The sequence below is a fragment of the Mustela putorius genome, unplaced genomic scaffold, assembly GCF_011764305.1.
Source record: "Mustela putorius furo isolate JIRA1106 unplaced genomic scaffold, ASM1176430v1.1 tig00003845_pilon_pilon_pilon, whole genome shotgun sequence".
In the NCBI taxonomy this organism is placed as follows: Eukaryota; Metazoa; Chordata; class Mammalia; order Carnivora; family Mustelidae; genus Mustela; species Mustela putorius.
Window position 1 is genome coordinate 51675355 of NW_025421998.1, and position 25925 is coordinate 51701279.

General features: G+C 39.5%; 1 protein-coding gene across 2 annotated transcripts; it reads right to left on the minus strand.

Moving 5' to 3' along the window:
* POLR1F (RNA polymerase I subunit F) lies at positions 1-25913 on the minus strand. 2 transcript variants are annotated; one of them, XM_004743378.3, is made up of 5 exons: positions 25826-25913; positions 23132-23362; positions 6013-6154; positions 2151-2359; positions 1-1070 (listed from the first exon to the last, which is right to left on the minus strand). In XM_004743378.3, the coding sequence occupies exons 2-5, from the start codon at positions 23209-23211 to the stop codon at positions 674-676; spliced, it is 828 nt and encodes a 275-aa protein (XP_004743435.1). In that variant the 5' UTR covers positions 23212-23362; positions 25826-25913; the 3' UTR covers positions 1-673. The 2 variants fall into 2 exon arrangements, with proteins under 2 accessions (XP_004743435.1, XP_004743434.1); XM_004743377.3 differs by lacking the exons at positions 23132-23362; positions 25826-25913 and adding an exon at positions 18994-19286.
* Between the last annotated feature and the right edge of the window lie 12 nt (positions 25914-25925).

Here is a 25925-nt window from a genome sequence, read left to right on the forward strand (position 1 = left end):
TTAAGTAGTTGAGAAATTCCCACTTGGACCAATAGCATTTATCATGTCTTAATCAGACTCTACGGCTCCAAACACAGCAAAAGCAGAATAATATAAGGAAACAGCCTTCTCTATCAACCTCCCTCCATCTGGAAGGCAAGAATAGTCAACTGTTAATAGTGGCATGGTTCTTAAGAGCTCTGGAGACTTCAGGAACTCCTTTGGCAAACCATTCTAACTTGAGCCCAGAAACATGGTAGTAGCCATGACCTGCACCCACTCCCCCAATCTAAAAATCATGACTAAAGGTCAAACCCATTAAAAAGAAAAAAAAAAAAAAAGCTCCAACTCATTCTTAAATGATTATGAATAACACTATATTACAAAGTCCTTTTGCCAGTCTTCAGAGTATAGAAATAATTTTATTTGAAATGTAAAAACTGGGAAAATGTTAAGATTTGAAAGAATAACTCTTACCTTTTTATTTTGTATACAATAAAATGGCTGTTTAATAATATTGGTGTTTCCCACAGTAATGATCACATTAATAATTTAAGCACCAAAAACTCCTAATCAAATGTTTCCTGTTTTGTAGACTACAGGAATATACCAGCATTTCATACTATTCCCACATTTAATCCATCTTTTATCTAAATCTTTAAAAAGCTGAATATTTAAAATTCATTAAAGAAAATTACTTTTCTCTTTTCTTTTTAGGTGAGTGTTCCAAAAGTGGGGTAAATTCAGCTTCCTCACTGTGTTTTCTTTTCTTTTTTTTCTTTTTATGGTCACTCTGGTAACCGCTGGAGTCACTGCCTTGGAAAACAGGATCCTGGTCCTGATCTTCCTGGTGCTTTTTCTTCTTCTTCTTCTTTGGTGCATCCTTCCAGAGGTCATTATCAATCTGCAGGTCTGTCTCTTTGTTCATTGTGGCATCAGCATAATCTGCTAGCTCTCTATTACCACTTTCCACTTCATATGACTCTGGGTCTTTCTTTTTTTTCTTTTTCTTCTTGAGAGGTTTTTCAGTAATTTCTTCAGGGCCAGTTTCTGTTATTTCTTCAGAAACTCCAGAGCACTTGGTCTGTAAACTGAATTAACAGTTGAAAAAATTTACAGAGCAATAAACAAAAGGAGTAAGATGAAATCAAGAATATACTAAGTGGTTTTTTTTTTCCTAAATGACAGCAGGACAAGATAAAGTATGGCATAAATTTCTAATATTCTGTTATCCCTTAGCCCATTAAAATGTCTGAGAAAGGTTACAATTTTTTCCAAAGTACTTCTTCCGGATTGTTTTCATACACAGAAATGGTAAATTTTATCAAAAGTAGCTTCTAAATTTAGGTTTGGTTTAGAAAAAATTGGTTACAATAAACCTTACCCTACCATGTGTGGCTTAAGAGCCACATATCTGACCAGTGATAAAATATAGTTCCATCATCTATGAAATAAATGGAGTTCATCTACTCTATCAATCCTCATTTCATTTTTTTCTCTTAATAGTGCTTGAAGCGATATTACTTTCAAAGTTATGAGTTAACACTAAAATAAAAACAAGGATCAATGCAGTAGCCCTCTGGAACTGCAGAGTCCTATGTAGTAATATTAGCTACATATAAGATACTACACAAATACACCACACATTTCTATCATCACAGAAAGTTCTATTGGACAACAGTTCTAAAACGTTAACCCATACTTTTAATAATCAAGGGAAAATAAAAAAAAAAAAATCAACACCAACAATACTCCCAAAGCTATTTTTTCCTCTTCACTCCATTCTCAAGATGACAATAGTTCTTACAAGAATTTCAATACCAGAAAATTAAATTATCTACCTGGCATAATGACAATCAAATTTTTTTGTTTAAGCTGTGTAAAAATAGAAGCCTAAGAGCTATGCAATATGATCAAGCTTTTGGTTAACAAATTAAACTAGAAAATAGTAAGACTGAGTTAGTAAAATACAGAAGAGTTAGCTAGATGTGTAGAGCTTCGGAATATTCAGTGCTTTGCCACAGCACTTAAGATTCCTATTTACATTGATTTTATGGTTTAGAAGCATGGAAATTCTAATAAAATTTATTTTAAATGAGGGGCTTATATTATTCAGAATTAAACAGAAATGACTAAGTATCAAAATTAAAATAATCTGATTAGGAACTGACCTAGTGATATTTAATTTTCCCCGAATGCAGAATACTCCAGCAGCATCTGAGTCCAAACGAAATACTTCAAATTCTAGTTCATCACCCACGTTTATCTCCAGGTTCTGCCACTGTTCAGCAGGCATATGCTCAGGTTTAGGGATGGAGGCATTGAAACACCCATGTACTAAACAGCCAATGTGGCTGGAGGACACTTTATTAACTGTACCCTGGGAAGAAAGGAGGAAAAAAAATAAAAATCAAGAAATCCAAAGACTTTAAAAATAAGTGAAAACTTCTTAAGCTTCAAACTGATCTTCAAAGAGAAAACATCCAAAATATGCTGTAATTTGATATAGGAAAAGTTTTTAAAATTTACGTTATACTAAACAATCATTTTAGAATACTAGTTTTTAGAAAGCCCAAACTTAGGCAGTTGATATGCAATTACTTACTAACTGAATAAAAAACTATTCTTCCTACCCCTAAAGAAGCAAAAACAAAACAAACTCCTTAGCTCCCACTACAGGATTCCCTGGGGAATAGATTATAACCATACTGAAACCAAGCAGAAAATACTCTTTGATATAACCTAAATGTGAAAAGACCTCAAAGCAGGAAGCATATGCTTTCTATAACTGGGAGCCATATTATATTTCTATAAACAGTCTGAGTTTCAAAGCTTAAAGAACCTTATTTCGCTTCTTCCTTAACTTCAGCAATGTATCAGAAGACAGTTTACCCTTCCTATGTAGATCCTGAGCAGGGCTACTTTGAATCACAATAGCATTTTTAGAAGCTTTAAAATACATGCTATATGATTTTAAGCTCAAAGTTTTTTAAAAAGCCTTAGTTTTCTTCCCCTAAGAATCAACATATGTAACATACATAAATGAACATCTGAAATGCTTTTCTAAAATCATCTGTTTTAAACTTTGACGCTAACATGTATACAGCCTTGTTTAATGTTAGCAACATAGAAAATTCTTTGGCTGTCATTATCAAGGGCTGGTGTTCCCAATGGCACATGCTGGATGGTACGGACAAACTGCAGCTATGCAATGGAGTACTTATTCAACAGTAAAACAAAACAAAACAAACCTATCAAGCCATGAAAAGAAATGCTGCTAAGTCAGAGGCAGCAAGCTGAAAAGGCTACATACAATAGGATTCCAACTATATGAAATTCCAGAGAAGGTAAACTATGGAGACAGTAAAGAAGATCAATAGTTGCCAGGATTCAAGAGGATGGAAGGAGGGAGAGGGATAAACAGATAAAATACACAGAATTTTTAGAGCCGTGCCCAATTATTCAATAAACTACAGGAACAGGGGACACATGTCATTGTGTTGTACATTCCATGGGTTTTAGGAGGTACAACAGAGAAAACTATTTATTTTAAAAGTCTAGAATTAATGTAGTGATATCAGCTTAACCGTAACCAATGTATTCCCACTAACGTAAGATGTCAGTGATAGGAGTAACTGTGTGCTGTAGTGGGAGAGCGAAGAGAGGTATTCTTTTTCAACTCACTTTTTCTGTAAATCTAAAACTGCTGTAAAAGAATAAAGTCTATCAATTTAAGAAATAACACAAAAGTAAACTCTTCAATTTAGAGTTCTGAAACAACTAAATAACCATATGAATAAGAAAATGGATTTCAAGGGCCTACTTCACACTACACACAAAAATTAAAGATGGGTTATAGATCTAAATGGAAAACCTAAAACTAAAAAATTCTACAAGGCTTACAGAAACTATCTTCACAATCTAAGAGTAGGCAAGTTTCTTAAATAGGATCCAGAAAGCAGTAACCATAAAAATAGGACATATTGGACCTCATCAATATTAAAAACTTCCGTTTATGAAATGATACCATTACAAGTTAAGAGACAAGTCCCAGACTGGGGGAAAGTACTCACAATACATTTATCTGAAGAGGATTTGTAGAAAGACTATAAACAGAACTACTCAAAACCTCAATAATACAAAAACCCAATTAAAAATGGGCAAATTGGGACGCCTGCAGCTGCAGTTGGTTAAGCAGCTGTCTTCGGCTCAGGTCATGATCCCGGGGTCCTGGGATCGAGTCCTGCATGCGGCTCCTTGCTCGGCGGGGAGCCTGCTTCTCCCTCTGCCTCTGCCTGCCTCTCTGTCTGCCTGTGCTCGCTCGCTCTCTCTCCCTCTCTCTCTGACAAATAAATAATAAAATCTTAAAAAAAAAAAAATGGGCAAATTACTTGAATAGGCCCCTTACTGAAACACATGAAAAAGAGCTCACAGAAGAAATGCAAATTAAAATCATAATGAGAAACTAGTATATGCCCCTAAGTAAAATTAAAAGACTGACAAAACCAAATGCTGTCAAGGATGCAGAACAACTAGTAGTACTAAATGGGAAATTAGCCTGTTTTTCGTAAAGGTAAAAAAAATACCTACCCTCTGACTTAGGAGAAATGAAAATGTACATTCACAGCTTTATTCATAATAGCTTCTTACTGGAAGCAACCCAAATGTCAATCAATAAAGATGGGCAATTAAATTACGATACAATCATATAACCAAATACTATGAATAACTACCAATACACTATAAACTACCAATACACCAAACAGCATGGATGAAATGCAAAAACACGTAGAGCAAAAGAGGTCAGATTTTCAAACACTGTGTAATGAAAATTCCATTATCATTAAATTCAAGAATGAGTAAAACTAATTTTATAATAAATGCATTCAGAACAATGATTGTATCTAGAAGAGAGAGGACTGAACCGGAAAGGGCATGAGGCTCTTTCCAAAATAGAATGGTATATATGCTCTTCACAGAAATGACTGAACTGCACTCTGATCTGTGCATTTTGTTGTATGTAAATTATTCCTGATATTAAAAAAAAAACAAAACAAAAAACGAACTGTCTAAATTTATTTAAAGACTGGAACTTATTGTAGGAAAGTAAAAGGACTGATTTTTTTATTTCATACTTTCTGTATAGTATTTCCATGTGTACATTTACAGTAACTTACACAAAGCAGATACATGTGGGAATTTTTAAGTACAAATCTACTGCCAATTTTATTAGAGAAGAAAAGCTATACTATAGCCATATAACTGTTATGGAGGCTGGTTGTAGGATCCCAGCTGGGCAGGCCCACAATACTCTACCACTTTAATAATGAACAACTTCTTAAAATTAAAAATGTCTTATAGATTCTGACAGTAAAATTTGACCTGTATTTTAGTAGCAATAAAGTGTTAATAGTTCTTAAATGATTAAGCAATTCCTATAACATTTTTCATTAAAAAAATGTATGTGTATGTAAAAGTGCAAACACACAGGAAGTGCTGGTAGATGAGAAAGACAAATGCAGAGCATAATGGGGTATAGTTCAGTCAACTTCACATCAATCTATGTATTTCCTGCTTCTCCTGAAAAACTAAAAGACCTACCCCACAGGGCCATGACCTCATCCTTCATTCACTTTCATTACCTGCCTGCTCCCACAACACTCTGAATTTTCAACTCCTCTTTGATACACTACTATATGATTTGAATCCTTTATAAAGAAACTATTTGTGTATAATTAAGAAATAATAAACTTCATTGTTATTTTTTTTTTCCACTGCTTAAGATCATTCTGGTGCTATCCAAAGAAGAGAATAAATTCTGAGACACACTCTCTGCACATTCAAGGAGTTTTAGAAGAATGGAGTTTTTAAAAACTTACCAGTGTTGAACTGATGGTAAATTTTTTAGGAACCAACAACACCAATCCATTTGCTTCCCAAGTCTCTTAAAATTTTTCATATTACACTATTATACAACTATACAAAGAAAGCTTAGGGGGAAAAAAGAATATATATATATAAATACATACATACCATAAGCTTTTGTCCCGGTTCAGGACAGAAAATAACAAAATCTGCTTCTATGTTAAGATGAATGTGTCCTTGATCATCATAAATATCTCCCAGTTCACCCACTACTTTGATGTTGTCATATGCAATGGGGACACCTAAAAGGCTATTAAAAAAGAAAATAAAATTTTAATCTTCTCTTAAACTAAGCCATTATCATACTGATTAAATATACTGAGTCTAAAAATTATATACCTCTTAAACATAACCTCATATGCCAAAACACAACAGCATATGATTAATCCCTAACAACTTGAGTAATTCAATTTCACCAAAGGGTTTCAGATATACTGATGAAGTTAAAAATGATTACTCAAAATAAGTACCCAGAAACAAAATGTCCAATTCTACATGAGCAGTAGGTTGATCTATTAGCTATGCACTTGAATTCCAGTCATGCGAGAATGAGAGGAAAAAAAAGACTTGCAAGAAAAATTTCTCTATTTCTGAGTATAACTGAATCAAGGTAATTTTGGTATTATCTACCATAAATGAATTTCTGCACAGATGACCCTCAGTAAGAGAAGTATTAGAGTCACAGGTGAAGTTCCTGAATATTAAAGCCAATGACTTAAGGGAGAAAAATCCTCAAACTGCAACTGTTAGTAATAAATAGAAATGCTAATAAATGAAATACATAGTTTTACTTATTAAGACCTGATTTTGCCACTTAGTCTACACAGTATGACAGGACTGAGGGCAATTACTATGTCTAAATGTCATTTCCAAGTATTTAAGAAATTTTAATTACTAAGGAGGTACACCTGGTAGCTTCACTACCACACCCAATACTTTGTTCAAGAAAACTTCCCAGACTCTCCAAGGCAAGGCTGAAATCACTCCTCCTCTAAAAGACAGAGTGACGGGGTGCCTGGGTGGCTCAGTCATTAGGCATCTGCCTTCAGCTCAGGTCATGGTCCCAGGGTCCTGGGATGGAGCCCCACTTCGGGCTCTTTGCTCGGCAGTAGGTCTGCTTCTCCCTCTTCCACTCCCTGTTTGTGTTCCCTCTCTCCTTGTCACTCTGTCGAACAAATAAAATCTTTAAAAGACACAGTGCCACAGCATCACACTGAACTTAATCTCATTTTATTGACTATTTGTGTATATTTGCATTCCACACACTACTGTAAGATCCTTGAGAGCACAGAACATTTTTGTCGAACTCTACTAAATTTCTAAAACTACTCACATAGCATAAGAGAAAGAATTATCCCTAACAGCTGTTGCTTAAATAAAACAGCCAGAAACCACTGGAAAGGAACTTTAATAACTATCAAATCAAGACCAAAAACTCAAAAGGCTTACTCCAGAAAGCATTTTTTTCTTTCTTTCTTTTTTTTTTTTTAAAGATTTTATTCATTTATTTGACAGAGAGAAATCACAAGTAGATGGAGAGGCAGGCAGAGAGAGAGAGAGAGAGGGAAGCAGGCTCCCTGCTGAGCAGAGAGCCCGATGCGGGACTCCATCCCAGGACCCTGAGATCATGACCTGAGCCGAAGGCAGCGGCTTAACCCACTGAGCCACCCAGGCGCCCCAGAAAGCATTTTTTTCAACTGTTAATTTCAGCATGTGTTTTCCCAAGCAGGAACTACATCACTAGGACAGTCATCAAGGCACAAAAAACCCAGAAGTCTACATGACCTCTGGAAGAGGTAATAAATGGACTTATAAATAGGTGGACACTGAATCTAATTCTAAATACTATATATATATGTGCATATATACATATATATACGTATTCACACTTATACATATACACACTTTTAAATATATGTGTATATATATGCATATATACATATATATACATATACACACTTCTTTATATATATATACACATGTATCTAAATGTGTATGTGTGTTAATACATATATACTTTATATATTTATATATACACACATGCACACACACATATATAACATATCAGCATCGTCATATTTGCATCATTTCAGTATACATTAAAATTTCCAGGAAAGAAGTAGCAAATTCAAGGGTAGATTAAATAGGAAACTCTATTGAGAACTACTCACTACTTCAGAAAAGCATTTCACCAATGGAGAGACTGTATTTTTTCTGAGTTGTCAACTCAAAACCTCTGCATCAATCTACCTTCGTAACAGAGCTTTGGACATACAAATTTTTTTCCAAATAAAATACTGAAAATATTGATTGCTAAACATAGGTTTGTCTACTTTTGTCTTATTACAGAAAAAATAAGGATAAATTTGGATCTGTTCATAAACATGTTTTAAGCTTATTGAAAGACTGCACCAGAGAGGAGGAATGACCCTGGGTGGGAGGGACTCCTTGAGGGCAGAGAGGGGAAAGAAGACCTCTCCCCAGGTTGGTGGGCTGCACTGACAAGACAAATCCCTGTAACATTTGGCTTTGAAAACCGGAGGGGCCTGGCTTCTCCTTGTTATTTTGTTTTTTGTTTTGTTTTAAAATAAATAATCAACATGTTATTTTGTTTTTAAATAAATATTGATTTACAAATCAATAGCCTCAATACCTTAAGAAGTAGGAGGGGAATAGAAAACGGAGTCCCTGGGGCACCTGGGTGGCTCAGTGGGTTAAAACCTCTGCTTTCGGCTCAGGTCATGATCTCAGGGTCCTGGGATCGAGCCCCACATCGGGCTCTCTGCTCTGCAGGGAGCCTGCTTCCTCCTCTCTCTCTGCCTGCCTTTCTGCCTACTTGTGATCTCTGTCTGCCAAATAAATAAATAAAATCTTAAAAAAAAAAAAGAAAACAGAGTCCCTGCCCTTGAAGAGACAGCACAACAAACAGCCCAGCTGAGATACAGCGGTTTGAAAAATACCTCGGGTACACAGGAAAGAGATTTATTTAATAATCTCAGAGCATGGGATGGAGAGGCAGGGAACTTGGGGAGATTTCTTCAATAACAAAAGAGCTGGTGGGCACCACTTTCCTCCCCAGTACCCACCCCATCCTGAATACAGGGACAGCTGCAGGACCCAACACAACACTACAACCTCCACTTAGTTTGCTTTTTAAAGCATGCCCCAGCCACACATTTGTGTGGATCTACTCCCTCCAGTCCTCTGAAGGAGTTTTCCCAGGCTGCTTTATCTCCTCCCCTACAGCAGACCAATGTAGTCAATCTTGCTCACACTGTGTGTAGCACACCCAGCTCCCCCGTTCTCCTTGTAGATCTTGTCTGAAGCCCATCCAAAGTAGTGCTGCAAGCCTTGCACTGTGCCTGTAGCCCCAACAGGGGCCAGCACCACTCTAAAGTGACACCTGCCCCTGGGAGAGGGAAAATTACAGCACACACCAGTGCAACAGCAGCCCCAGCAGTGGACTGGAGACAGACATCTGGTCTAACTGCAGACCCAGCCCACCAACAGAAACTTCAGATGACCACACAGGGAAAGCACTCTTGACTTTGGTGCTAACACAGCTCTGGCAAAAAACTGCTCTGGCTCCATCCAAGCCCAAGGTGGCCCCAGACCAGCCTACTAACAACACAAGGATCAAACCCTGCCCACCCAGGCAGAGAGAGCCATTGAAGGTGACTAGCCTGAAGGAAAACATGGCTCAGCCACAAAAGCAGGGCATACACAACACACATAAGAGACACCCCTGAAATGCCAGGTTCTGGTGAATAGGAAACACTGCACTGCAGGGCATTACACGACCTCTTGTTTATTAGGGCATTACTTGCAAGAGCAGATGACTTTCCTAACAAAGAATTAGACAAAATGAGAAGGAGTAAGTAATATACCTAATAGAGAAAGTAGTGATCATAAAGATGATCACTGTATTTGAGAAAAGAGTGGAGGATATCAGTGAGGCCCTCAACAAAGAAATACAAAACATACAAGAAACAACTTAGATATGAAGAACTCAATAAGTGAAATTAAAAATATACTAGAGGGAATAAATCATAGCTGGAGGATGCAGAAGAATGGATCAGCGACCTCAAGGACAGTGTAATAGAAAGCGATCAAGATGAACAGGAGAAAGAAACAGATCATAAAAAATGAAAATGGATTAAAGGAACTCAGGACACTATCAAGTTTATTAACATTTGCATTATGAGGATCCCAGAAGGAAAAAAGAAATGGGAGCAGAAAATTTATTTGAAGAAATAACAGCTAAAAACTTCCTAAGTCTGGGGAAGGAACTAGACATCTAGATCTAGGAAGCACAGAGGTCTCCAGACAAAAGCAACCCAAAGATGTCCACACCAAGACACAGAGTAATGAAAATATTTAAAAAAAAAAATGATAAAAAGAGAATTTCAAAAGCATCAAGAGAAAAGAAAACAGTTACATAAAGGAAACTCCTTAAGGCTTCAGTGGAGTTTTCAGCAGCAAGGAGTGGCTTGATATATTCAAAGAAAAAAACCCATAAGGATACTCTATCCAGCAAGGCTATTATTCAGAATTGGAGAGATAAAGGATTTCTCAGACAAAAGTTAAAGGAACTCATCACCATTAAACACAATAACAAACAAGGAAGTAATCAACAGTAATGTAATAGCAGAGACTTTAATACCCCACCTCCATCAATAGAGAGATCATCCAAACAGAAAAATCAACACAACAGTGACTCTGAATGACACATCCGAACAGATGGATCTAACAGATATACACAGAACATACCATTCTAGAGCATAAAATACATTCTTTTCAAATGCACACAGAATAGTCTCCAAATCACAGATTAACAAAATTGATAAATCTTAGCCATACTCATCAAGAGAGAAAACTCAAACAAAATCAGAATTGAAAGAGGAGAAATAACCATCAGAGAAATACAAAACATTTTAAGACATTATTAAAAATTATATACCAACAAATTAGACAACCTAGAAGAATTGGATAATTGCCTAGAAACTGAGAACCATCCAAAACCAAATAAAAGAGAAACAGAAAATTTGAACAGACTGATTACCAGCAATGAAATTGAATAAATAACCTAAAAATGCTCAAAAAATAACAGTCCAGGGCCAAATCACTTCAGAGGTAAATTCTACCACACGTTTAAATACTTATTTTCAAAGTGTCCTAAAAAACAGAAGAGTTAAAAAAAAAAAAAAAAGCGTCCATATTCATTCCGAAGCCAGCATTATTCTGATACCAAAAGAAACACACAAAAAAGAACCATAGGCCAATATTTCTGATGAACATAGATACAAAATTCCTCAACAAAATAAATCCATCAATATGTTAAATAAATTATCCCCATGAACAGGTGGGATTTCTTTCTGTGAAGCAAGAAAGGTTCAATACTTGCAAATCAATGTGATATACCACATCAAAAACAGACTAAAAACTGTCATTTCAGGGCAGCTGGGTGGCTCAGTTGGTTAGGCATATCTGCTTTGGCTCAGGCCATGATCTCATGGTCCTGGGATGGAGCCCCAAGTCGGGATCCCTACACAGTGGAGTCTGCTTCTTCCTCGCCCTTTGCCCCTTGCCCTGGCTTGTGCACATGTGCATGGTCTCTCTCAATGGATAAATAAAATCTTTTTTTAAAGTAACTAACTAATTAATTAATTAATTTTAGAGAGAGGCAAACAGCATAAGCAGCAGGCAGACAAAAAGGGAGAAGTAGACTCCCTGCTGAGAAGGGAGCCCCATGCAGGATTCAATTCCAGGACCTGGGATCATGACCTGAGCTGAAGGCAGATATTTAACTGACTGAGCCACTCAGGCTCCCTGGATAAATAAAATCTTAAACAAACAAACAAAAATACCCCCCTAATTTCAAATGAGGTAGAAGAGGCATTTAATAAAGTGCTACAGCCATTCAGGATGAAAACCCTCAATAATCTAGGTTAGAGGGAACATACCTTAATATAATAAAGGTCATATATGAAAAACCCACAGCTAACATCATACTTGATAGTGAAAAACTGAGAGCTCTCCCCCAAAGAACAGGAACAAAATAAAAAATGTCCACTCTCACCACTTTTATTCAACAGAGTTCTGGAAGTGCCAGCCACAGCAATCATACAATGAAAAGAAACAAAAGGCATCCAAATTGGCGAGGAAGAAACAAAAATTTCATTCACTGTACATGACATAATACTATATATGAAAAACCTGAAAGACTTGGGGAGACTGGGCGGCTCAGTTAGTTAAGCATCTGCCTTTGGTTCACCTCATGATCCCAGGGATCTGCGATCTAGCCCCAAGTCTGGCTCCCTGCTGAGCAGGGAGTATGCTTCTTCCCCTCCCCTCTCCTGGTGCTCTTTCTCCTGCTCTCTCTCAAATAAATAAAATCTTAAAAAAAAAAAAAAGAAACAAACAAAGAAAGAAAAGCCAAATAACTACTAGATACTGTATACTACATACAAATAACTACTAGATCCACCAAATAACTACTAGAACTGATACATGAATTTGGTAAGGTCACAGAATACAAAATCAACATACAGAAATCCATTGCACTTTTATACACTAATAATGTAGCAGAAAAAAATTAAGAAAACAATCCCACTTACAAATGCACCAAAAATAGTAAAATGCTAAAGAATGAACTTAACTGGGGGCATCTGGGTGGCTCAGTTGGTTGGGCGACTGCCTTTGGCTCAGGTCATGATCCTGGAGTCCCACATCAGGCTCCCTGCTCACCAGCCTGCTTCTTCCTCTGACCTTTCCCCTTTCATGTTCTCACTCTCATTCTCTCTCTCCCTCAAATAAACAAAATATAATCTTAAAAAAAAAAAAAGAATGAACTGAAGTAAGGAGGTGAAATACCCGTTCTCTGAAGACTATAAAACACTGATGAAAAATTGAAGACAGGGTGCCTGGATGGCACAGTTGGTTAAGCATCTGAGTCTTGGTTTCAGTTTAAGTTGTGATCTCAGGGTCATGAGATTAAGCCCCACATCGCACTCCACACTCAGCATGGAGTCTGCTTCAGTTTCTCTCCCCTTCTTCCTTTGGCGCCCCCCCCCCATTTCTCTAAAATTTTAAAGAAACTTAAGACAATGCAAACAGATGGAACGATATTCCATGCTCATGAATTGGAAGAACCAATACTGTTAAAATACCCACAGTATCCAAAGCAATATAGAACTTTAATGCAATCCCTATCAAAATCCTAACAGAATTTTTCACAGAACCTGAACAAATAATCCTAAAATTTCTAAGGAACCACAAAACACCCCGAATAGCCAAAACAATCTTGAAAAAGAACAAAACCAGAAATGTGACAATCCCAGATTTCAAGTTATACTATAAAGTTATAATAATAAAAACAATATGGTAGGGGCGCAAAATAGACACATAAGATCAATGGAACATAACAGCCCATGAAACACACCCATGAATATAAGCTCAATTAGTGTGCAACAAAGGAGCCAAGAATGTCCAATGGGAAAAAGACATTCTCTTCAACAAATGGTGTTGGGAAAACTGGACAACTACATGTGAAATAATGAAATTAGACCACTTTCTTACCATACACAAAAATAAACTCAAAATGGACTGAAGACCTAACTGGGAGACTTGAAACCATAAAAATCCTAGAAGAGAGCACAGGCAGTGATTTCTCTGACATCAACCCTAGCCACACTTTTTCTAGCTATGTCTCCCGAGGCAAGAGAAACTAAGAATAAAACTACCAGGACTACATCAAAATCGAAAGCTTCTGCATAGCAAAGGAAACAATCATCAAAACTAAAAGGCAACCTACCAAATGGGAGACAGTATTTGCAAATGACATATCTGGTAAAGAATTAATATCCAAAAGATACAAATAACTTACATAAGCCAACACCAAAAAAACCCCAAATAATCCAATTTAAAAATGGGGGGAAAGCATGAACGTTTTTCCAAAGACATACTGATGGCCCACAGATACATGAAAAGATGCTCATCATCACTCATTAGCGAAATGCAAATCAAAACCACAATGGGCTATCACCTCACACCTGTCACAATGGTCAAAATCAAAAATACAAGCAACAAGTCTTGGCAAATGTGGAGAAAAGGGAACCCTTTTGCACTTTTGTTGGAAATCAAACAGGTGCAGCAACTGTGAAAACCAGTATGGAAGTTCTGCCAAAAATTAAAATAGAATTATCATATGATCTAGTAATTCCACTATCAGAGGTGTTTACCCAAAGAATACAGAAACACTAATTTAAAAAGATATATGCATCTTTATGTCTATTACAGCATTATTTACAACAGCCAAATTATAAAAGTAGCCTAAGTGTCCATTAACAGATGAAATGATAAAGAAGTGGTATGTCTACATACAATAGATTACTAAGCCATAAGGGTGGCTCAGTTGGTTAAGCAGCTGCCTTCAGCTCAGGTCATGATCCCAGCGTCCTGGGATCGAGTCCCACATCAGGCTCCTTGCTCAGCAGGGAGCCTGCTTCTCCCTCTGCCTCTGCCTGCCATTCTGTCTGCCTGTGCTCGCTCTCTCCCTCTCTCTCTCTGATAAATAAATAAAATCTTTAAAAAAAAAAAAAAAGAATGAAATCTTGCCATTTGCAACAACATGGATAAATGCAGGGTATAACACTAAGTGAAAAGAGCCACTCACAGAAACACAAATACCATATGATTTGGTCAAATGTGGAATTTAGGAAACAACACAAACGAACAAAGAAAAAAGACACAAGCCAAGAAACAGACTCTTAATGAAAAAGGACAAGCTGAGAGTTACCACAGGGGAAGTGGGTGAGGAGATGGGTGAAACAGGTAAAGGGGATTTAGAGTGCACTTACTATGATGAGCACTGAGGAACGTATAGAAATGTTGAATCATTATATTGTACACCTGTAAACAATACTGCTTACTACTTAGTTTTCACTAGAAAGTAAAGTTTCTAAGCATTAAGAATTCTAACCAATGTTGGGTGCCTGGGTGGCTCAGGTCAGGATCCCAGGGTCCTTGGATAGAATCCCTCACCGCTCTCCAACAATAGTGGGAAGCCTGCTTCTCCCTCTCCCTCTGCCATTCCCCACCACTTGTGCTCTCTGTCAAGTAAGTAAATAAAATCTTAAAATCTTAAGAAAAAAAAAAAAAGAATTCTAAAAACGTCATTAAGACTACTAGAGGGGCAGCTGGGTGGCTCAGTCAATTAAGCATCCAACTCATGATTTCAGCTCAGGTCGTGATCTCAGGGTTATGGGACTGAGCCCTGAGTTGGGCTCTGCACTCAGAATTTGGGATTGCTTGGTATTTTCTCTCCCCCTCTCCCTCTGCCTCTCTTTCCCGCACAGGCCTGCTCTCTCTCAAAATAAAATAAATTATTTAAAAAGACTAGTGGAAATAATGAGGAAAGCAACTGTGTATGTAAAGAAAATAAGATATGTGCTTTGAGTAAGAAAGTATGAGAAATGAGAATATATATTTGTCGGGGGGGGGATAGTAATTTGTCCTAAAGTAAGACACTCATTTAAAGAAGGGAAAACAGGGCGCTTGGGTGGCTCAGTGGGTTAAACCGCTGCCTTCGGCTCAGGTCATGATCTCAGGGTCCTGGGATCGAGTCCCGCATCGGGCTCTCTGCTCAGCGGGGAGCCTGCTTCCTCCTCTCTCTCTCTCTCTGCCTGCCTCTCTGCCTACTTGTGATCTCTCTCTGTCAAATAAATAAAATCTTTTTAAAAAAAAAAAAATAAAAAAATAAAGAGGGGAAAACAGGAGAAAATCTTAATGTAAAAAAAGAAATAAATTTTTAAAAGTTGCAGGAATAGGGGCGCCTGGGTGGCTCAGTGGGTTAAAGCCTACGCCTTTGGCTCAGGTCATGATCCCGGGGTCCTGGGATCGAGCCCCACGTCGGGCTCTCTGCTCGGCGGAGAGCCTGCTTCCTCCTCTCTCTCTGTCTGCCTCTCTGCCTACTTGTGATCTCTGTCAAATAAATAAATAAAATATTAAAAAAAAAAGTTGCAGGAATAATGTGAAAAAAGAATAATGTGCAAAGAATGTATAGTTACGACAAAGATTGGAATTAACAGTCGGGGGCACCACTTATGCTAAAATTAAGTTGCTTTGATGGCTGGGTTTGTGGAAAGGATCACTTTTGCTGATGCCTTCAGTTGATGACTCACCTCTGTACCAGGTCATTGAGAAACTATACTATATTTTCTTTTGTCTTACAGGTATATTAACCTCATGTGGCTGCTTATATTACTGCCACAGGTATGCAGCCCAACTCCCAGTATCTGGCTCTAGGGTCATCACAGAAGAATGGCACATAAGCTGTACATGCCATACACACCATACAGGCCATAAAGACGTCGGAGGTAGAGTGCACGAATACTGACCCCATGTTTGGCCCTCCATCTTGTTCATTTCCAAGTGATGACCTCCCTCAGGGGTATGGGTTCCAGGTTCCCTGGAGGTGAAAGTGTCCCGACCAGAATAGGTGAAGGCTCCTTCTGATCTTCCCTGAAGTTATTTAGATAACTAGTAATGGTATATGTGCTGCCGAAGGGAGATAACTAGTAGTGGTAACATCCTTTCCTCCCCGCTCTTCTGGAGGACATGTGGCCCCATGAAGTCTGTTAAGTGTCAGACCTCTGACCTCACTACAATGCCCTCTGCACATTCCTTCCCACTCTAAATGTGAACTAGGGTCCAGCACTGTGGAGCATAGCTATGTAGCTGCCTGGATCATCACCTGCCCACCCCCCCCCCCCCGCTGTAAATTACCCAGAATGAAACTCAGTGTCAACTGTATGGAGTCCCCCACTTTGTTTTCCAATCTCAAAGTGCCTTCTAAGTTTCAGGGATACTTTATTGTACCTCCTCCACTTCCCAACACCCCCTTTTCCTCATTTCTTAAAGTGAAGTAAGTCCTCCTAATTCTACAGGATGGCCCCAAAGTCTGTAAACCTACCTATACAGGATAAATGGCTGACTGACATTACATATCTTGATAATATTCAATGAGTGGTCCCTAATTAGAAATGCATAGTTCGATGTGTGCTGCTTTATTTGCACTGAGTAAGTCAGAGTCTTTACCCCACAGGGTTAGTGGGATGCCCCAATGTGGTAACAGGAGTCGGGGGAGAGGAGGGTGCAGAGTGGGCAGTCCTCATCTGTTCATAGTGCAACCTGCTCCACATGGCCACAATGTCCCATTCAGTTACAGAAATTATCATTCAGTCAGTTCCTTATATCTCTGGTGTAATGGCTCTGACGAGACACTCCAGGTGGCTTCCCCCTAGCCTGTCAAGCAGAGGCACTGATTGGTTCCAAAGAGGTAAAATACTTCAAACACTGCCTCTTTCCAGATTTTGCAACCATTTTTATATCCTTAAATCTCTCAAATCCATACTCTAGTCATCTTTTCTTGGACAACCGTAACAATCCTTAATTGGTCTCCACGTCTCCAGTCTCACTCTCCTTAAGCCACTGGCGAATGCTACCAAGTGTGGTTTCTTAAACTGTGTATCTGATTGTTCCAGAGACCACATATGCACTCCTCTCTCCAGAGCGCACCATATTTCAGAGTTGGAGGGCACCAAGAGGATGAAGTGCTAAGCCTGCTTAAGCAAAGAGAAAAAGAAAAAGAAAAAAAAAAGAAAAACAAACAAACAAAAAAAACCCAACTGGCGGACAGGAAGAAGAAAAATGTCCATCCTGAGTTGCCACTGCCTCCACCCCTCCACCTCTGTTTTGCCCTCCTCTCCTGCGGCATGCAGTACCTTTCCCCTAACATAAACCTTGCTCCCCATACATAGTACTTACAATCTTCTGGCCACAGCAGTCTACTTTACATCTGCTATCCATTTGTTTATGCCACACTTTTTTGCTTTAAATACTACCATCTCAACCCTTCTCCTGTTAGGTTGTGCTCAAAGGTCTAATATAAAATTCACTACTCTTCCTCTTAATGTAATTTACCTTAGATTTGTCATATTTTAACACTTTATTGGATTTATCTGGCTTACCTTTCTGTCTTTGTTAGAGCTTACAGTTTCTTGAAACAGGGATTTTGTTTGTTCTTAATCCCAAGACCCTGGTATCCAAAATAGGCACACAACCAGTGTGTTGGTGTTCGGAGTAAGCTGTACATTCTAGACTTGTTTGATTCTTAACCTTCTCAGGATCCCTTGAGAAAGTGAACACTTTGGATACTTTGCCCAAGAAAACAGACTGCAAATTTCCCAAAGGGGAGGGAAGGGGAAGTCGTGGAATTCATGAAGAGCAGTAAGAAATCGGTAGAGATCCCACTCGTCCTAGTTTTAGAACCCTTGCTCCTGAGGCAAAGCCGTCTACTGCAGTATTAAAGTACACATGCTCCCCCCCCCCCGCGACCCTCCACTTTTGTAACTCCAAGTTTTTATCTGAATATATTAAATGGACCACAAAGGTTTTTTTCACCCTCAAACCCAACAGACAGGCCAGTTAGACAAATTAAACTGTTTTTAAAAATCAAAACAAAACAAAATGTGTACTTTCCTCATCCATGATCAGGTCCAAGACAAAAGAACCCAGCGCAAGTACCAAAGCCAAAATAAACAACAGAAACTCTTTCACGGCTTACAAATAAACGACCGTACTAATGCTTTATAAGCACTTTTCTACAGAATGAGAGACTATTTAAGTACTGTATCCGAAACTTCCAACGTCAAATGGGAAAATACAGAGAACGGGGCCTACCGGGTCTCTAGAGCCCTGGACTAGTCTTACCCCTACACGCCAGTTCTACAAGCTTCTCCACCCGCTCCGCCGACACAATCCACGTCACCTTTGCGCTTCCCTTCTTGCCTGCGAAGTGGACCCCGTACGACCCCCACCTAGGGCGATAGGGACCTTTGGGGCCGCATGAAGACTCCAGACCGCCTCCAGCCTAAGCTCCAGGTGGCCGGCGCTTTCTTTCCCATTCACCCCTTTTCTGCTACGCCATCAGCACCTCTTCCCGCCGCCCCCTCCTGGGCCTGGAAGAAGGGGTGGCAGGCTGCTTTACGGCGCTGTCCGCTCGGCGGAGGCAAAGACTGAGACTGGTACCTCTCGGAATAGCGCAGGAGCTCCGCATCTAGCTGTTCCCGGATACCGGTGCGTTTCCGGTTGAGGTAGCGCGGCGACAGCGCGATGTGTCTTCGGTGCGGGCCCGCCACCAGGCAAGAGTAGCGGCTACTCACCAGCGCACAAGCGGCAGCATAAGTCGGCAGCTCCAGGCAAGGCAAGACGCCGGCCTGTCCTACCACGGGCCCCTCAGAAGCCGCCTTTGGCGGCGGAGCCTCTGAACAACCCGCAGCCATGCGGCTTGTCAGGTTTCCCGCGGCGAGCACAGCTGACGCAGGTATAACTGGCTATCTCAGGACGCCGGCTTTCTACGTCATCCACCAGCGGACACGCCCCTAGGACATTTCTCTCCTTGAGTTGCCTTACGCACATCTGACCAGCAGAGGGCAGCAACTTTTTCAACGCTTGAGACGACTGGAGGAGCTAGGAGCCTGAGCTTAGATATAGAGCATGCCGGGAAAAAGACCAGCCACCCGGTCCTCTATTGAAGGCGGGCAAGCTTTTATTTTCGCAAATGTCCTCTTTGGATTTAGTACGTGGGTTTAATAGGGGTTTACACTTTGATAATTTCCAGTAGTAAGGTGGTCTGGTAAGTTTTACAAGTGTGGAAAATACAGTAATAAACTTTAAAATTTTAGGGAATATATTTTCTGCGGGGAATCCAATCCCAAAAAACAGCTCAGATGCCTCAAACACAACATATCCTAAAATAAACCCTTTCTCCCGTCTGGACTCTCTGCTCACTCTGTGACAACTCATTCAGTAAATCTTACCACCACTTCCCAAATGGCTCAGTTCAGCTGTTATCCTTGGAGCCTCTCTTGTACTGTTAAATATCAAATCAGCCCCAAGGCTTGCGGGGTCCAAAGCGGAAATATTAGTCTATTCAGATACTTACATCTGTCCTCTCTTTCAGAACTACAGAAGTGCCTGTGGAAGTTTAACCCTGTGGTCAAGGGGATCCTCTGGAGCACCTTCTCTGAAATACAAATATAACTATGACTTGTCCACATAGGAACCCCAGTTTCCTCAGGATAGCACAAACTCCGTAATATGGCTCTTAAGTTACTTACAAGACCGTATTAAGGCTGCTGCCAGCCCAGCAGTAGTTTCATTCATCACACTCCCCACTTTACATTATCTGTTAGCCTCCCCCCGCCCCACATTGATTTACTTTCATCTTGCTCCCTTTTTCACCAGCTCCTGCTACCTGGGAATATAGTAACTTTTCTCAAATTGGAACACTCTACTCATATGTCAAATTTTAGCTTAGGTTTTTGCATTCTCTTCCTCTGCAGTGTACTACCATCCTATCCCTCTTCCCCTATCCCCATCTAATTCAAGATAGGGGATTGTTTCCCCACTTTTGTAAATGACCACCATCAAGCATTTCTTTTTATGTTAATGTTATGTCAGTTGCGTACTTTTCTGACTGTTCCTTCCTAGACTCCAAAGCTCACTTAGGGCAGGGACCATGATAAGAGTCTTTTTCACCTCTGCAACCCTCTGTGACTCAAAATAAAACAGCCAAATGCATAGGAATGAATGAATGAATGAATGAATGAAATAGCAGGTGACAAAAAGCTCAGAGTCAAATAAGGAAATAGGATTTAAACATAAATATACAACAGGATTACACTGTGTAAGTGCCAAGAGAAATACATAGCATTTAGTGGCATGACTTCTAACATATCTCCACCTCCCCTAGGTACTGCAAAAGCCTCTAAACCTCTAAATTCACATTTATGCCTGTAAAATGGGGATAAAAATAATGTACCTACCCTGCTCATTAAAGAAATGGTAGGAAGTTCAAATAAGATAATTGAAAAACTCTCTCTCTAGTATTCTTTGATTTCAAATTCAGCAGGAGATATTACTGCAATGAAACTACTCCCAAAGCCCAATGATAAACACAAGTCCACGAATAGGAAATTTAACAGCCTTTACCTGGATTTAATTGGAAAGTTCTTCAAGAGCCCTAAGCAGGACCCCTTTGTTCAGTGTTTTCAGCTTTGGCTACTCATTAAGATCACCTGAGGAGCTTTAAAATCTGATGATGACTTTCTTGTGGTGAAGAGAACTGGGTGTTACACACAACTAATGAATCCTTGAATACTACATCAAAAACTAGTGATGTACTACTATATGCTGGCTAATTGAAGATAATAATAAAAAAATAAATAACCAGCCAACCAAACAAACAAACCAGAATTTGATGCCTTAACAACATCCCGAGACCAGTTAAATAAAAAATTCTCCTTGGAGCCAAGATGCATGTAGATTCTCTGCAGGTGAATTGAATGAAAACAGTTTGTCCAAAGCAACGTAGTAAAAACAACAAGCTGGACATCAGGACAATAGAACCAAAACAAAACTTAAACTATCCCAGCAATGATTTTGCACAAATTTTAAATAATAGGTAGTTTTATAACCCTTTCTGTGCGCTTAAGAAATTGACTTGTTTGGTTTTGAAAATTGTTTTCTAGTTTTTAGTTTTTTAAAATTCTGGCTTGATTGTTAGCTGCTATCCACAATCTGCAAGATTTAAAAGAATAAAAGAATACATATAAACGTTCACCATTATGGAGTTAATTTACCAAAGTAACCTGTTTCATCTACTACCCAGAGAAGAAAAAAAAGTACAATGAGATTCCTCCCACGTACCTCCCATCCCACACAAGTTCACAAGGTTTATTTGACCAAGGGACTATAGTTGGACTGTACTATTTTTTTTTTAAGATATGATTTATTTATTTGACAGACAGAGATCACAAGTAGGCTGAGAGGCAGGCAGAGAGAGAGAGGAAGAAGCAGGCTCCCTGCCAAGCAGAGAGCCCGATGTGGGGCTCAATCCCAGGACCCTGGGATCATGACCAGAGCTGAAGGCAGAGGCTTTAACCCACTGAGCCACCCCAGTGCCCCGGACTGTACTATTTTTTGATTAAAATTTGATCAAAATGGCCCAGGAAGTCAGGCATTGCTGGTCTCTGTCTCATGAAAAGCCCTGTCAATGGGCGCCTGGGTGGCTCAGTGCGTTAAGCCGCTGCCTTCGGCTCAGGTCATGATCTCAGAGTCCTGAGATCGAGTCCCGCATCGGGCTCTCTGCTCAGCAGGGGGCCTGCTTCTCTCTCTCTCTCTGCCTGCCTCTCCTTCTACTTGTGATTTCTCTCTGTCAAATAAATAAATAAAATCTTAAAAAAAAAAAAAAGAAAAGCCCTGTCAAGTCAAAGTCAAGCATGCGCGAAGATAAGCCCTTTTCTATAAGAGAGAAGATTGGATGTGACTTAGTATCCATGTCCACTGAAACCCCCCACCCCACCAAAAAAGAGAGATATCCGTATTCCTGCAACTCTCTGGATTTTTTTTCTTTTTACCATCGACCTCCCCCCCACTCCAACATGCACACATACACACTATATGACGTTAGTGCGTTTCTATTTCTCACAATCAACGAATCCCTGGAGCAATATAAATGTGCAATCATCTGTAGTTTGCTGGAATAAGTTATAAAGGAACTTGTTGCATGTGTTCTGATTTTTATGGAAAATATGCACACTTACATGATTAGAAGAGAATCTGGATGTGTAAACACTATGTGTTAATATTAGTTATCTCTTAAGGGTGAGTTAATGACTTTTTAAAGTATGAATTTTCATTGTAATGAGTGTGCATTGTTTTATATTTCTTAAAGGAGAAACAATGAGGGAACGGATTCCTATTGTTGGCAATTTGGTTTGTTACAAGATATCGCCAATTCTTAGACAGTTTAATATAGTGTGAGGTGAGGAGCCTGGGGCTAAAACCACATTGTGTGAGCCTGAATCCTGGCTCTGCCACTTACTTGGTGTGTAACATTATTAGGCAAGTTCTTTTTTCCAGAAAGAAAAAATCTGAAATTATTAGAAGAGACTTTACTGAAAAAATGGAATTAGAAAGGTTGATGTAGAAAGGTTTACCCAAAATAGTTTCAGATGAAGGACAGTGCAGGTAAAATGGCATTGTATCAGTTGGGTTTTGCTGCATAACAAACCATTCTCAAATCTGGTGGCTTTAAGAGCAGTCACTAATTCAATTTGTGATTCTATGAATACAAATCTGGCCTGGGCTTAGCGGGACTCACTCAAGCATCTGTAGGCAGGTGTGGGCAACTCCATGGGTCTCATTCTCTAGTAGGCTACAGTAGGTTTGCTTTCCTTGCATCCGTGCATGTTTTTGATCAAGACTTTTAGGAGTCCATGGTCAACTCATCAGTTATAATATGCCTGTTTTAGCCTGATGAAGGCTGTAAAGCTGAACTTGGGAGCAGGAGCTTATAACTTCCTTGAATGAAGAGCAAAGCAGAGTCCTGGACCTACAAGGAACATTCATATAAAAGTTTGAATAAATGTGGAGAATAACTTGGTCCCATCTCTGGGAATGAATTCTTTTTAAGATTTTATTTATTTGACAGACAGAGATCACAAGTGGCGGGGGGGGGGGAGCAGGCTCCCTGCTGAGCAGAGAGTCTGACGTGGGGTTTGATCCCAGGACCCCAGGATCACAACCCAAGCCAAAGGCAGAGGCTTTAATCCACTGAGTTACCCAGGCGCCCCATCTGGGAATGAATTTTTTGTTTTGTTCTGGTGTTACTAATATGATTAATTTCAGCTCCTCTTCAAGGTACTACCCATACAAGCAATTCATATACATAAACATTTCAGCTTAAAACAAGGATTTCAATATAGTGTCCTCTTTAAATATTTTATTGATAAAATTCACTATAGCTATGAACTATGTTTACTGAGATAAAAATGTGCAATTTTGAAAGTTTATAAAAAAGATTTATGTATTTATTTTAGAAAGAACAGGCTAGTGGGGGGAGGGGTAGAGGGTGAGGAAGAAAAGAATCTCAAACAGATTCCAGCTGAGTGTGGACCTCTATGGGAGGTTTGATACCACCACCCTGAGATCATGACCCAAGCCACAATCAAGAGTCTGATGCTTGGGGCACCTGGGTGGCTCAGTGGGTTAAGCTGCTGCCTTCAGCTCGGGTCATGATCGCAGGGTCCTGTGATCGAGCCCTACATCGGGCTCTCTGCTCAGCCAGGAGCCTGCTTCCTTCTCTCTCTCTGCCTGCCTCTTTGCCTGCTTCTGATCTCTCTCTGTCAAATAAATAAATAAAATCTTTAAAAAAAAAAAAAAAGAGTCTGATGCTTAACTATCTGAGCCCTCCATGCACCCTTGAAATTTCATTTGTCAGTAGAAATAAAGTATCTTCAGTACAAACCAGTTGTTTGAAATAAATATGCTTAGTTTGAGAATAGTTTTGGGGGCGCAGGAAATACATGTTTAAAATTTGCCTAATGAGGGGCGCCTGGGTGGCTCTGTGGGTTAAAGCCTCTGCCTTCAGCTCAGGTCATGATCTTAGGGTCCTGGCATGGAGGCCCGCATCGGGATCTCTGCTCAGCAGGGAGCCTGCTTCCTCCCCTCTCTTTCTCTCTGCCTACTTGTGATCTGTCAAATAAATAAATAAATAAAATATTTTTAAAAAATAAAATTTGCATAATGGGTTTTGGAAATTACACTAAAAAAAGTCTGAACAGGATACTAATGTATCAAGCAGCTGCTGGTTGATGCTAACTACATGTAATTCACAAATATGTCAGCAGATGGCAACTGTGAGCTTTGAGTTTCTAAAGTTTAGCTTTAGCCCAAAGTACTTCGGAGTGGCAAGAATCAAAGCACCTGTATATTGAGTTTGTTTTTAAACTACAATCCTTCAAAAAAAAGGACCTGGCATCAATTTTTAACTCTGAATGTTCTTCCTACATGCTTATTATATTGCTGAACTAACATGTGCACCATGCTTACACTAAGGAAAAACGATGAGAGTACATTATATTTTAGCGGATATACAAGATTTTACATTTTTGCGAACTGTAGCTATTGCTGAAAATCCATAGAAATAAAGTCATCCAGATGTATCTGTCCATAAGTTAAAACCCAGCTGCTTTATTTAATAAGGTAATGTTTTATTGGTAGTGAAATCATGCCCCATAGGATTAATGAGGTTGAAGCCAGCAGTAGAAAGCTTGTTTTCCAGAGAACGGTTTCCTCCCATTAAGCTATTGTGTCTTTTCAGACTCCACTAACAAACTCAGTAACTGTCTCTGCAGAAGCCTGGACTCCAGGTCAACCGATCTAGCTCCAGCCTGTGACTATGCAGCACCCTGCATTCCTTACCAGAGATAAGGAGCCCAAGAACCCACCATTTTATACTGGCTCTCGGAGCATGCCCACAGTCCCTTCTCCTTGTCCTAACATAACTTTCTGACCTCAGGGGCTAAATTTCGCTTCACCGATGTTAAATCTCCAGCCCAAAGTGAACGTGGGATGTCTGATACATATATTTTTTTGCTCAGTGCACGTGCTCCATCTTTCTTCATGAACAGTCATCCGTTTTCCTGCCCTTTTCATCAACATGTATATAATCTCAACCCCCATTATTATAAAAAACTTGTTTTCAGGGGTGCCTGGGTGGCTCAGTGGGTTAAAGCCTCTGCCTTCAGCTCAGTCATGATCCTGGGGTCCTGGAATCGAGCCCCGCATCAGACTCTCTGCTCAGCAGGGAGCCTGCTTCCCCCTTCTCTCTCTGCCTGCCTCTCAGCCTACTTGTGATCTCTGTCAAATAAATAAATAAAATCTTAAACAAACAAACAAACAAACAAACAAAAACCAAACTTGTTCTCTTCCCCTTCAGGCAAGTGGATTTGAGACTTGTCCTCTGGTTTCCTGGTTTACTCCCTCTCAAATAGACCTTTTCCTTGCTACATACCTGATGTCCCAGTGACTGGTTTTACTCTGTGTCCATCAGGAAGACGGATTTGGGTTTGGTTGCACTCATCCTTAACGTCAGGTCCCCGGTTGTCATCAGC

Coding starts and splice junctions, on each gene's coding strand:
- POLR1F (XM_004743377.3), bottom strand. CDS start 19,247: ATGGCTGCGGGTTGTTCAGAGGCTCCGCCGCCAAAGGCGGCTTCTGAG. Junction 2,360..6,012: donor AACCGGGACAAAAGCTTATG/GTATGTATGTAT, acceptor CTTTCTTCCCAG/GGTACAGTTAATAAAGTGTC. Junction 1,071..2,150: donor GGAAAATTAAATATCACTAG/GTCAGTTCCTAA, acceptor CTGTTAATTCAG/TTTACAGACCAAGTGCTCTG.